At 35.7% G+C, this 14,980-nt stretch overlaps 1 protein-coding gene across 2 annotated transcripts; it reads right to left on the reverse strand.

Moving 5' to 3' along the window:
- Window positions 1-1,423: 1,423 nt before the first annotated feature.
- Window positions 1,424-14,877, reverse strand: LOC138335580 (L-seryl-tRNA(Sec) kinase-like). 2 transcript variants are annotated; one of them, XM_069284740.1, is made up of 6 exons: window positions 14,777-14,877; window positions 7,661-8,210; window positions 5,367-5,631; window positions 5,030-5,225; window positions 4,117-4,289; window positions 1,424-1,780 (listed from the first exon to the last, which is right to left on the reverse strand). In XM_069284740.1, the coding sequence occupies exons 2-6, from the start codon at window positions 8,009-8,011 to the stop codon at window positions 1,581-1,583; spliced, it is 1,185 nt and encodes a 394-aa protein (XP_069140841.1). In that variant the 5' UTR covers window positions 8,012-8,210; window positions 14,777-14,877; the 3' UTR covers window positions 1,424-1,580. The 2 variants fall into 2 exon arrangements, with proteins under 2 accessions (XP_069140841.1, XP_069140842.1); XM_069284741.1 differs by having other exon boundaries at window positions 14,763-14,857.
- Window positions 14,878-14,980: the final 103 nt, after the last annotated feature.

The following is a 14,980-nucleotide window of genomic DNA, read 5'->3' on the forward strand; positions in this document are numbered from 1 at the left end:
ATATTTGTCCGCCTTTTTGATATATTGAATAATGAAAGCGTTAGCGTTGAATCCATTAAACGTCAGTGTTAACAGTTATTTTAAAGGTTTGAATGGTAAGAACTTATTACAACTTCATGACTCAAAGGTCAGGTGAACTCACGACCACCTGTGAAGTTAACCTGACCTTTACATAAATACAAATTTTGTAAGGGCAAACATCGCTATTAGGCGTCCAGGTTATAAAAGGTGGTTTATCAAAGTTTGGCAACCATTTTAGTCTACCATTTTGAATTCAGTAATTATGAAAGCTTTGTACTGTTTTGTCCACCATAGTAGTTTTTCGTACTGATGTACATATACATATGTAGCGTCTAAGATTTTTTGAAATTAACAGTTGAATCTCAAAAAAAACTTAAAATGAGATAAATACACTGCCCTCCAAAAGTTCTGTTTTACGTGCAGTTTTACAAATATACATAAAGTAGTGAAAACCCTTTTTAATAGAGGCATCAGAATACATTATTTATCAACCTCTTTATCTTCTCTATCTCATTTTTTTCAATAGTTGTCTCATGATAAACTGCCAGCAATTTGTAACCGAACTTTTGGAGGGCAGTGTAGTTTTGTGGTTGACTTTTTAAATGAACTATGATTTTTTTATTATTTAGCGGCCATCTTTGACGAATATGACAAGCTATTTTTTTGTATATTTATTTATTTGTATGCCATCTTGACATTTGAAAATTATAAGAGTGGTAATGGACACTTTATATAATACAACACAAATATAAACAGTTTGTATTTTTATTTTTTGTGTGAATGTTAAAGACATGGCCATCTTAGACGCCATTTTGAATAAGTAGAATACTCACTCAAGGGTGGGAGCTCCACACTCACCTGGATCTTTATATTTATAAAGATAATATTCAGTAGAGAAAACACTATATCAGATATATTGACCATTATCATTGCAATTTTTTTTTCAATACAATACTGATTTTTCACGAGTGTTTAATTTCCCGATTTGCGCGCAAAAACTTTTGCGGTGTTGTTATTTTTGCGATAGATACACTTTTAGACACAAAGTTCATACATGTACAAAATATTACACGTGAGAATTTTCGCGACCAAGCAGCCTTCACGTAATTAGCGTAAATTCACCCCTCGCAAAGCTTTTTACAGTTTACAGTATTCTAATCACTTTTTGATTGATAATTTTTATTGTTTACTTTCACTAAAACTTATAACTTAAAAATAAATTATGAAAACTTTCACCGTGTTGGATACTGTGAATTATGATATATATAAATGGGCTTCTTCAGTAAAACATCTAATGAGGGGTACCACCTGTAGTTTAAAGTGAAAATAAAGTGAAGAATGATACTTGTGTACACATTGGTCCTTCCTGAAGTCCAGATACATAACAGTCAATACTCAGGTGATCGTTTAGGTATCTTGGTCCCTTGTTTTTTTATTAACATAACTTAATATAATAAATATCACATATTTCCAGTGTACATAATTAAAACTGTGATAAACTCAGCCATCAATATCACATATTTCCAGTTTACTTATTAAAGCTATAATAAACACAGACATCAATATCCATTGATCCTAGCAATAAAAGTTGCTTCAATATATTTATAAAATCGACAGTCCTCCATCTTTGAAGCATCCACGGTCGAAATATCTGTTGGTACAAGGATGGAGCCTGTTCTAAGTTCTCTTAATATTTGTGATTTTAATGTGCTACAGAATTTTGCAAACCGACTTCTTTCTTGTTGGGAAACATCAGTTCCTGAAAGAAAACATAATCTAATGGAAAACTTCAATACATCTACACTTCAAATATTATTACCACATGTTAACTGCCAGTTTAAAATATATTACAGTATTGCCTTACTTCAAAGTCCCCATCAATTAATTCTAGAAAATTAATCAAGAGATCCCACGGGGATATCTGCTTTTTAAACTTTAAACTACAAACTACATATGAAATTTGAGAATTCAAAGATCCATTCAATTCCTTTCTGTGAAATTTCGGTATAAACAAACTCCAATTATAAAAATCCAAAATGGCGCCATGTAACCCAAAAGATCACCTTAGAAAAAACACTGATGGCTATGAGAGTACATATGATTTATATAAATTAAATTTAATGATTTTTGCTTCACAGAATCATTTTCACAAGTTGACAATCTTAATCATGCCTTATCTGTACCCTGTAACAATTTATGTACCCTGTGAAATCCAAAACTGATCCTTCTCAATACTGGTTGCTTTTTGAAACTAAATGCAGATGTGATGTTTGGAATGAATTCCTATTTGATATAATGGTATTGCTATTTGAACCAAGTATATCGGGTAGCCTTTGTGTTTCAGTACTTCCAGTACTTTGATTTAAAATGACCATCTCGTTGTGTAGTTATAGTAACTATAAACATTCAGTAATTGCAAGGTCAACCCAAAGTTGAAGGACCAACGGTAGGCAAATGTAAGTCAACTAGTGGAGACATGCAACTAATTACCGTATTTGACCCAATAAGCATCCAGGGTGCTTAAGATTTTTAAGGAATACAGGATGCGCTTAATAGAAACAAATTTGGACTAGCCTTTCATTAAATTGTTCTCCAAAGTAAGCCATAAATCAATTTGCAAAAGATATCAGTAAGAAAACCAAGCAAATTTCCATATTTTCAGTCTGCATTTAATTCAAAGTAAGTGAAATTGAAGCCTAAAAAAAGAGGAGGGGCGCTTATAGTGATGGGGGCGCTTATTGGGTCAAATATGGTACGTTTATATATGGTAATAAAGTGAAGGTTGTTTTTTTATTCATTTTAAACAATGTTTTTACTCTTTTGTGAAAACATTCAAATAGATAAGAAAATAGATCAGTTATATAGAGGTTACATAATGAGTGGTTGTTGAATATTGAATTTATTCCACACGAGTGAGTTATTTTTTAAAAGTTACAAAAGACACAAGCTTTAGCGAGTGTCTTTCGTAACTTTTAAAAAATAACTTAAGAGTGTGGAATAAATTCAATATTCAACAACCACGAGTAGTGTGACCTGTTTCTACCACAATAATATTCGGTTTTAGCCGATAGAAATACGGTAACGTGTCTTTACCGAAATATGCAAATAAGGTGTAGTAATATTTTCATCAGCAAAAAGACTCTAATTAATATTCAAAAGTCATCGTTTGATAAAGAATCTGTCGATATCAAAGTCTTCTAATTGGGAACATCATTAGGGTCAAATAATACTCATTTAACGTCTTATTGAGTTCAAATCTTCAAAATTGCTTCCAGAAAATAAAACTCAATGTCGGACTACATGTATACATGTAAAAGCATTCGCACGACACGGCATCGTCTATTTCCCGCCAGATAATCATCAAGTTATTACCGTCAAGATCAAGTTCGTTTCATACACGTTAAAACTATGAAACTCATCAGTAAATTTCTTGTCCGGCAAGATGTATTACTAGTACAAAAGGTCAATTTTACATGTATGAAAACGTCATGTATTTTGACACAATGACCAAGGTGCATACACTTTCCAACAGCAGTTTTGCACGTCAAGCGTCCATCACAACATAGAATGATGTCATTTGATTATTGATGACGTTGACAATGATGACGTGACACTGGGAAAGAAGTAGTTCGGTCAAAGTTCACCATGTCAGACAATCAGAATGCATACAGAGTTTATACCACATGTGGTATAAACAAATTGTTAATCAACAGTTGCAGTGTTTATTCAATGACCTGAGAGTTGAATAACACTGAATATTGTGGTAGAAAGTATGTCATACAATATAATGTAGAAAACATATCATGGCCTGTTTTTGTACCAAGATACATACAAAAATGTATACTATGCATCTGATTTGTATACGGGTATACAAATCCCAAATGACACTGGTCAACTTTATACAGATCATAATGGTCGAGATTAGGTTCACTTCTCAAAACCAAACCCTCTCTAATCCGACTGAAATTCTATACACCGACTATGGTCAGTTCAGGGAAGTTCCAATGTAATATGTATAACCAATATTTCATGCACTTCCTTGATATAAAGCATTCTAATCTTCATACAAGTATTCCCCCTAATGGGAAATCCTACCTGTGCATTTGATGCGAGAGCTGACAAGTCTGCGGAGAATTTGATCAGCTTGATGAAGTTGATTGGCTGAGCAGATATGCCGACTCTCTTCCTTACCCTCGACATCTTCCAAAACTAACCTTGGGGGATCCAACATGGCTGATTGCACCAGTTGATGGAAGACATGCAACAGACTGTAAGAAAATAAATAATACACACATCAAGTACAATGTGCTTAAAATAATAATTTATAGAAAACGCAAATTTGTTTGATTTTGGGTCTTAAAAATTTTTAGTATATTGAACAAAGTGACAGGCATTTGTAATGTTTTCCCTGGGGATTTTACTGGGCTTAACAGATTCAAAAACGACTTTGCCAACACATCAAGGTATACACCTAATGTCATGTGATACTGTGTAAATCCAGTGTCTTCATATTCAGCATTTTATTAAAGTCTCTCCTAAAAAACAAAACATACAAAAATACGAAACTATGGCTATTTTGATATATAATGTGGTGAACAGCAGTTTATATGGAAGGTTGTTATCTCCCTTGACTATAGGACAATCAGAAGTCTTTAAATAGGTTTACAAATATATGTAAGAAATTCAAACATTTTCCTCGACAGAAAACCTAATTACATCCTAATTATTGAAATGTTGAATTTTTATAGTCATATACACGTGTACACAAATTCTGAAAATAGTCCCATTCAGAAGAAGTTAATTATCTCCCTTTACTATAAAGAAGAAGTAAATGGATTGTCCCTTGACTATACAGAAGAACAAATAGATTATCTCCCTTTGAATCTGTGCTTACTAGAATCAATCATGTGGAAATATGATGTAGTAATTGAGAACAAAATTAGGCCATGGCCATCTATCATTGGGAATGGAGTGAGTTTTAAGCTATACAAATTCACATATTATGTACCTTTGATTAATTGTAGAAGTATCTAATATAACTGAATGTTGTTCCCATGGACATTCCTGTGGATTGGGCATTTCCATTTTAGTTGCCATAGTGATAATGACATCATTGGGAACTCTCCTTTCTGTCCTGGTACTATTTCTCGTCATGGCCAGTTCTTTGTTGCACTGGAGGTGTATTTGGCAAAACCCCTGCTCATCTAAAACAGTGATAAAACTGTATTTACATGTCGCATTGATGTAGTGTTGTTCCATTTAAACCAGAGAACAGAGAGGTTGGAGTCATGGAACATATATGGATACAACGTAAGGTAGAATCCTTAAACGTTAGAAATACATACACTTTCGAGCGAGCTGGAAATATTTGTGCCTCATACTTCTGTAATACATGTTGTCATCAATAACTAAAACACATGGCCTGGAGTTCTCTCCCCTGAAATCGCTACAATCCTGAGTTTGAACAACTTGAGAAAATCTGCTCCACAATGCTTCGTCATCGACAGGCTTCTCCTGGTCTCTCAGTCGGTTTGATGATAGTAAACATTCCACTAGACATTCAACACAGTTTACGATCTTTTCTCTCAAACTTTTCCATTCTGAGTCAACCTGTAAAATCAAAGAAACCAAACTTAATACATTGCTATTTATTTTGAAAATAACAAAGATATATTCAATTGAATCACTTTCTTTACATGATATCTTACTTGCATACATACAGACTGTCTTCGACATTTTAGAGTAGAGAAAATTAATGTTCCTAACCAAATGTTTGGGATGAAATTATGTTATGGTTCAAATTGTATTACACAGATGTGTTATTGATATATAATTAGACAAATGTTCTGTTTGGCGAATGTAGAGAGAGAGAGAGTTGCATTGATTTTGCATCGAGACAGAGAAAGTTGCATTGTTTTTGCATCAAGACAGAGAGATCGAGTTGCATTGTTTTTGTAAGTCTTTATGATTTTTATTCCCCACAAACATTTGTATTTTCTGCGTTGTATCAATGAGTGGTCATACCAACTAAAGTACTAACTGAACCCATCAGTGACCTATTCACCTAAATATATATTTTGTACACTTCATTAATCCATATATTGTGTGTGTATAGTTGTATGGGTGTGATGGCTTTACATTAGGTGGCCAAAGGGGAGATAATTTTACTATAATTGTACGATTACTCCCCTTGCTCAACATGTTTAACAAAAAGAATAACCCTAGACTTGGAACTGACCAGAAGTGTTTTTGTGTTGTAAAGAATCAAGACATGTAGAGCGAGTTTCCTAACCAAGTCCTCACATCCATGACAATATTGAGAATATATTGGCAATATCTCTGGGTTCTATGCCAGCGACAAGGCAAAACTAGATCTATTCAGGGCCTTTTCTGTGGGAGCCAGTTTAGGGCCCAATTAAAAATGGACATATTTTAGCTAAATTTCCCAATGGATGCTTAAGAATCACAGTCTGTGTGTAGATATAAAATGAATTACTAAACTGTAAATATAGCAAAATTAATTATGCTTATTAGACTCCCAATATCACTAGTAGGTATTATAGAGTGATATATATAGTGTGATCAGTTTAATCCTGCTGTATATAGTCACACCCCAAATTCTGTAAACAAACTTATATGCGCGGCTATTACATTTCGCGAATTCCGTTTCAAAACAAGAGCTGTTTGAGAACAGCAAAGCTCGCCTATTCAGAAGAAGTTGATGTTCAAGTATTTACTATTTAAACATGGAAATATGACAAATTAGCAGATTAAAAAAAAACTAAAGGGCCCCAAATTGGTTGTATTATCACGTTCAGCATCCATACACATTCGGAAAATAAAATCATAAACATTTATGATGACTTAAGCTTAAACAATAGACAAAATAGAAACTTGCTCAAAAACTTTAACATGGAAATATGACAAATTAACAGACTCAAAAAAAACCTAAATAGCCCCAAATTGGTTGTATCATCACGTTCAGCATCCATACACATTAGGAAAATAAAATCATAAACATTTATGATGACTTAAGCTTAAACAATTGACAAAACAGAAACTTGCTCAAAAACTTTAACGTGAAATGGGACGCCAACGCTGACGCCGGGGTGACAACATTAGCTCCCCCTATTCTTCGAATAGGCGAGCTAACAAGTTGCAGAGATTAATTTTCATGGAACAGACTGTATAGTCATTTTATACTACTCCAAAAACCTGTTACCTCAGCACTTTTCCTGAAAGTGTTAATAAAAGAAGTTTCATATCTGCTTTTGTAAAACAAACGATAGCCATTTATCAACAGTATGTATGTGTTTGTATGTACATGTTCTGGCAATATCATTCGTAGTAAGTGTTAATGCCTACACAAGCACGTACGACTGAATATAACTCAAACACAAATGAACAATAGAATCAGAAAATATTGGCAATGATCATGCAGTATGCGTTTTCTTTGGTTTTGTATTACACATGGACCTGTTGTGTGTAATGTTGTAGCCTACAGGTTGGATCATACTATGTCTGCAGACATTGACAATAATATGTGGGGATTAATTTCGCGAATTGGAGTCTGTCAATCGCGAAAGTAAACCGGACGCGAATAAAAGTTTGTTACAGCATACCACTGGATTATACCTACATCACTTTGAATCATCTGTACCTCCAAGTCTTCTGGTATCAACTCATCGTAAGAAACGTGAAAAATCCTTGTCGACTGCTGGTCATGTGTCACTTCACGCTCTGGTGGCTGTGTGGATGGATGGAGATTGGTATGTGGTTGCCATGGTGATGGAGTGTCCTCTTGATGAGTGTTCGGACAAGGGTGACTTGTGTCTGGGACACTGCTAGCTTTCAGTAATCTTGCCAATGAGGACTTTCCACATCCAGGTAAACCAGACAGAACCAGAATACACACTCTAGGTGAGTTATCTCTTATAGACATGGGGGAGTTATCTCCCTTATACATAGTGGAGTTATCTCCCTTTAACATGATTCAGTTCATTTCTGTCTCCCTTAAGTGACAAAGTCTCTGAAATAATCATCCCAAACATAATCTCTTAGAATGACTCCAACACTATTTCAGAGTGACATTCCAGGCTTCTTCTAGATATTGAGTTATAGTTGTGATTCACTTGGGTTAATGGTTCCATCTGACATCATTAATATAAGTGGACAGTTTACCATTTTACCTGAAATGAAATTAATAATATTACTTTTAGCAATACATATTATACTGTAGACTAGTACTAGTACTAGGTTGCTTTGTTTATTTTTGAATATTAATGAGATTATGACAGACCTGGTGATTTTATATTGTTTTTAGACCAGGATTGACAAGGCCCTATATGCCTGTATGAAAATCTTTAGGTACACCAGGATCTATTCAGTATACTTGAAATAATGACTTTAATTAATTAACTACTTTGATATTGATAACAATATTAGGAAATTGCTATGTTTTCTGGAAAAAAAATGTTAGTCTTAAGGTTCATGTAAAGGCTTTAACAAGAGATCCCAGAGGGATCTTGGCGCCCACCAAAGAATGATCTATGTCTGACAACAGAAAGAGGGATCTTTTCCCTGCTTTTCAAACTTTTACTACATACTATATATGAACCTTGAGAAAGATCCTTTCAGTACTTTCTGAGATATGTAGCAGTAACAAACTTCAATTATCAAAATTCAAGATGGCTACCTGTCGATCATCTTGCTGACCGATTTGTCCCAAAATGCAATATGCACAACTAGGGTCGTAGGGGAATCTACATATGAAATTTGAGAGAGATCCCTTCAGTACTTTCTGAGAAATAGCGGTAACAAACTTTAACTATCAAAATCCAAGATGGCCGCCGGTCGGCTATCTTGTTGACCGATCACTCCCAAAATGCAATATGCACAGCTACGGTTCAAGGGGAACATGCATATGAAATTTGAGAGAGATCCCTTCAGTACTTTCTGAGAAATAGCGGTAACAAACTTTAACTATCAAAATCCAAGATGGCCGTCGGTTGGTCGGCCATCTTGTTGACTGATTGGTCCCAAAATGCAATATGCACAACTAGGGCCCTAGGGGAACCTATATATGAAATTTGAGAAAGATCCTTTCAGTACTTTCTGGGAAATAGCGGTAACAAACTTTAACTATCAAAATCCAAGATGGCCGCCAGTCGGCCATCTTGTTGACCGATTGGTCCCAAAATGCAATATGCACAACTAGGGCCCTAGGAGAACCAACATATGAAATTTGAGAAAGATCCCTTCAAAACTTTCTGAGAAATAGCGGTAACAAACTTAAACTATCAAAATCCAAGATGGCCGCCAGTCGGCCATCTTGTTGACCGATTGGTCCCAAAATGCAATATGCACAACTAGGGCCCAAGGAGAACCAACATATGAAATTTGAGAAAGATCCCTTCAAAACTTTCTGAGAAATAGCGGTAACAAACTTTAACTATCAAAATCCAAGATGGTCGCCAGTCGGCCATCTTGTTGACCGATTGGTCCCAAAATGCAATATGCACAACTAGGGCCCAAGGAGAACCAACATATGAAATTTGAGAAAGATCCCTTCAGCACTTTCTGAGAAATAGCGGTAACAAACTTTAACTATCAAAATCCAAGATGGCCGCCAGTCGGCCATCTTGTTGACCGATTGGTCCCAAAATGCAATATGCACAACTAGGGCCCAAGGAGAACCAACATATGAAATTTGAGAAAGATCCCTCAAAACTTTCTGAGAAATAGCGGTAACAAACTTTAACTATCAAAATCCAAGATGGCCGCCAGTCGGCCATCTTGTTGACCGATTGGTCCCAAAATGCAATATGCACAACTAGGGCCCTAGGGGAACCTACATGTGAAATTTGAGAAAGATCCCTTTAGTACTTTCTGAGAAATAGCGGTAACAAACTTTATCTATCAAAATCCAAGATGGCCGCCAGTCGGCCATCTTGTTGACCGATTGGTCCCAAAATGCAATATGCACAATTAGGGCCCTAGGGGAACCTACATGTAAAATTTGAGAAAGATCCCTTCAGTACTTTCTGAGAAATAGCGGTAACAAGAATTGTTAACGGACGGACGGACGGACGGACGGAAGGAAGGACGGACGGACGGAAGGACGGACGGACGGACGACGGACCACGGACGAAAGGCGATTTGAATAGCCCACCATCTGATGATGGTGGGCTAAAAAGTGATATTTTGCAAGCCTAAAACTCATTACTGTGCTGCAATTGAACAGAACTAATTTCATTAATTGTTGGTATGTACCCTGGCTAACTGTCAGTCTTACTGTTGATATGTAATTTGTGAAGCTGTTCGTAAAATTCAGTAAAATATGAGAAAAATGTATATTTCTGGAGAAGACATAGAACTCGTGTGAATTGCATTGATGGAACCAAATAATCATGCCATATCGTGTTCAGTTGTGAATATGCCAGGTACTCCAACATTTTGTTTGGCAAAATCGGACCAGCGAATAGCGCAGGAGCCTACTGTAGTAAATGCAAATGACTGCTATAAATAGCAGATCACAAATATCGCATATAAGAAGCCATCTCAATTGATACAAATGGTCTTATAGACACCATAAGGTACTCTGAACATGACAAGAAGACTCTTCACGAAAAAAATAGTTCAACCGATCTGTTTGGGGCGAAAAATACAAATTTCCGGAAAGAGCCTCAAAGTCCACATTTTAAAGGTGATAAAAACAGATTTTAAATATGCTATTTTTGTGTTGATATTTGTTTATTGTGATGCACTTTATGATTTCCAACAAAAAATACAGGTTGTATTTGACGTCATTTCCATAAAATGTGCTTGAAACGAAGTCCACAACGACCCTTGTCTAGAACGATCGCATCGCTTATCGCCCCTGATATCACTAGGTGGCCGTAGATTCGTGGAAATTCAATGGGGCAGTGTTGCGGTATTGGCGATTATAGATATTTAAAACAGTCGCGCTACGTGTAATTGCTATATTGATAAGTGGACATGTATCCGTATATATAATATACAATCTATAACATACCCTGATAAAATAAAAACAATAGTTTACTCATTCTAATCGTCATATTCTGGGCTATAAAATTGTTGTATTCTTTAGGTCAAAAGTCATTTGACATTGTGTAGGCTACGGGTGTGTCAACTCAGGTTCGAGGAGGTTACGCTTGACTTTTGTCTGTAAATTAAAACTCTAAACATAGACTTTAAAGTTTATATTAACAATAAGAAATGTAAGTTTGCAAGAAAATGGACCAAAACATCAATGACACTACATGCTACATGTACATACATATAATGCATATAAAGTAGACCCCGCCACCTTTCATACCCTTTCTAAAATCCTATCATACCGCGACATACGTGCCCCTATCCCGCCTTATATATGTACTACACACATCTATTTCCTATTTGGAACTTAATCCTTCAGAACACCGCACAGAAAGGGTTAGGCTTATTTATTTTTTAAAGTTCTGTAATGAGTTTTACGGATTTATTCGACAAAATTTCGGGGCTTTCCGTGTACGAAAATAGAATAACATGTACAATAGTAACACTACACGCACGACCGATAAAAAAGACGGGACAAAACACAGGTACTAGATACAATGACCAAATATGCATGACATGTACTCGTGGACAAGATATGCATGTTTAATACAACACAGGGCCATGAAACAACATATTTCTTATAAAACGCAAATCATTCACAAGACCACTTCATTATATATTATCTAAGCGAGTGCAGTTTTGGAAATAACAAACCTGTCGACCTTAAGCAAATTTTAAAAGTATACGAACAGTCCACAGTGATTTGAGAATTAGTTAGTTTATGTCAATATGGACACACTAGATAGCCTATTGAACACTATGAGACAATTTAGCCGTCTAGTTAAAAAAAAACGGTAAAATTTGTATTCTACATATACGCAAATGTACTATGTAGAATATAACAGGAAATTAATGAGTATGCAAATTGGCCAAATTGGCGAGCATTGTGGTGTTTTGAGGGTTCGGGGGAGACCCCCAGGAAAACATATCAAGATTTAGAATGGCTGAGATATGAGTTTCACGATGTATTTTAATGATTTTGCGAGCGGCGAAGGCGCGATATTTTGGTGTTTGGGGGTCCGAAGGTCTCCCCCGAGAAGGAAAAAATATTACTATTTACAATGGCTATGATGAGTTTTACGATGTATTTTGAAAATTTTAAAGCGTTTTCAACATTGTAATTTTTGATTTTAAATTACCTGCATTTAAATAATGATAATATTTTTAATGTCATCATATCATTATGCAACCCTGCTTGATCTGAACATACCGGCTTAACGCCATCGGCACATTGTTGTTTAACTCAAAGTACAAAGAAATTTAATAATGAATTAATTGTCTTGCTCAGATTTTTTAAATACATGCAGTAGAATCCCTAAAGTGAAGTATGAAAACTGTTTAGGAGGACCCTTTTTTCTTTTAAATGCGCAGAACATTTCAGTCGACGAAAATGGGAGGCAAAAAGACACAACAGATAAATAATCTGCGTGTATTTTTCTATGTCACCATTTGCTTGTAACGGATGATTTTTTTCATCAAAACGTAAGTCTAAAGAGGAGGGCCGCAATAATTGTCCATTTTCACTACGATCTTATTTCGCACATAAAATTACCAGTATGTATATCAAAACTCCCCGGTTAATTTTATGTGTAAACTATAAATTACATACATGCACAGTCGTATTAGGCTACTCCAGGGTGGACTGAATAGGAAAGTAATACTTATTCATTCGTGAAAAATGACCTTATACTTAACCCCTCACATGATACTCCACATGATACATGTATATGTACTTGACATTAATGACATCATCATTTACATATAGTGACGTCATATTATAGGTTATGACGTCAATAATGTGTCATTATGTAGGGGATAAATCATGCTACCCAATAAGTCGAAATATAACATATTTTTCTCCGTGTGTATTTCCGTAAGTTCTAAGACCTATTGCTAAAATACACATGCATGTTGACAGTTCCGCGATCGGCACACCGGCTTCCGGTAGTTGATTGTCTCAAATGACGTCACAACTCATCGGAACTCAAGGGAGGTAAGTCATAGAAAAAAATCTGTCTTCGAAAAGATGTGAAGATTGCTTTCATTAATTTTACTATTTAGAGACAAAATAAAAGCAAATATCAAACTGGTATATGTTTAGATAGGACATACAAATGTTACTAGCGTATTATCTCATTTTCCATGTCCCTTCTGTTTTTATCACCTTTAACTATTTTTTTCGTAAATAGTCTTCTTGTCATGTTCAGAGTACCTTATAGTGAATATAAGAGCACTTGTATCAATTAAAATTTAGGGGCCGCGGTGGCCGAGTTGTTAAGATGTCCCGACATATTACCACAAGCCCTCCACCTCTGGGATGCGGGTTCGAATCCCATGTGGGGCAGTTGCCAGGTACTGACCGCTGGTCGGTGGTTTTTCTCCGGGTACTCCGGCTTTCCTCCACCAACAAACCTGGCACGTCTTTACATGACCCTGGCTGTTAATAGGACGTAAAAAATAAACAAACCAAACCAAGTATCAATTAAAATGTCTTCTTATATGCTATATTTGTGATCCGCCATTTAAAGCAGCCATTTGCATTTACTACAGTAGGCTCCTGCGCTATTTGCTGGTCCGATTTTGCCAAACAAAATGTTGGAGTACCTGCAAACAGCTTCACAAATTACATATCAACAGTAAGACTGACAGTTAGCCAGGGTATATACCAACAATTAATGAAATTAGTTCTGCTCAATTGCAGCACAGTAATGAGTTTTAGGCTTGCAAAATATCACTGGTTAAAGCCTTTACATGAACCTTAAAATAACAACTTTTCCAGTGTTTATCTAGCATCACTTCAAAGCTGTATACTGTATCTACATCTATAATATGCTGCAGTAAATGATTCAATGCATCTATAATTCTGTTGCTGAAGAAATTCTTTCTTTAATCTAATTATATAAATTACAACGTTTCTTTAAAAAATCTCTAGGCTGCTATCTACAGTTTTAGGTACCGATGTAAAGTTGGAAGCTTTAAACACAGGCGCCTGCTTCTGGTTTGATAAAAAATATAATAACCTACCCCAAGGATTTATAAGTGAGAAGGATTCGTGTCTGTCTCTTTACATTACTAAACACCACGCGAGACGCCTATGAACCGGGAATAAAAACCGTTTTTCTCAACAAATACTTGTCTTATTGAGTCAAACGAAACACCATTGTAGAGTTTATTAAATTTCAAGACGTTTATAACTTGCTTTAAAGACGGAATATTTAGGGGATATGTCTTAAATTTTCGTTAAAAAAATTTACAGCTCATGAAATGACAGCACCGCTTCAGAAAGTAAGACGGTAACCCTCGCACCCGCAAGCTACATCAAAGGCTGCGCCGGCGGATATCAAAGGAAAATCAGTCGTCGCCCAACGTCACGGTCAGTGCACAAACACAAAAGCGCCTGCCTCGGACTTCCCCAAAACCCAGTGTGACTTATCCTTCTCATATACGTCCTTGCCTACCCCTACTTATATGAACATAGTAGGGTTAGGACATTGTATTTTTCCAAAACCAAATGCAGACGCCTGTGCTTTAAACCGGAAGAATTAGTCTATCTAGATTTGTCAGTACATCAGACAAATATCATTCAGCTGATTATCACCAAATTTGCTCGGTGTAAAGCTTACTTTTTCCTTATTACCTTTCAACTTTAGGAAATTCTCTATAGGCCTAGTCAACTGCAAACTAGGCCTAATGTGTGTTTACTACAGGGGATCTCCATTATGACCTTTGACCTCCAGCAGCTCTGTCTGTTGATTGGTAATTAATTTTGTTCAAAAAAATAATAAAAAGAGAAACACTTCTTTTTTATCACATTTATCAGTCAAACAACCGAAATATATTT

The sequence above is a fragment of the Argopecten irradians genome, chromosome 11, assembly GCF_041381155.1.
Source record: "Argopecten irradians isolate NY chromosome 11, Ai_NY, whole genome shotgun sequence".
In the NCBI taxonomy this organism is placed as follows: Eukaryota; Metazoa; Mollusca; class Bivalvia; order Pectinida; family Pectinidae; genus Argopecten; species Argopecten irradians.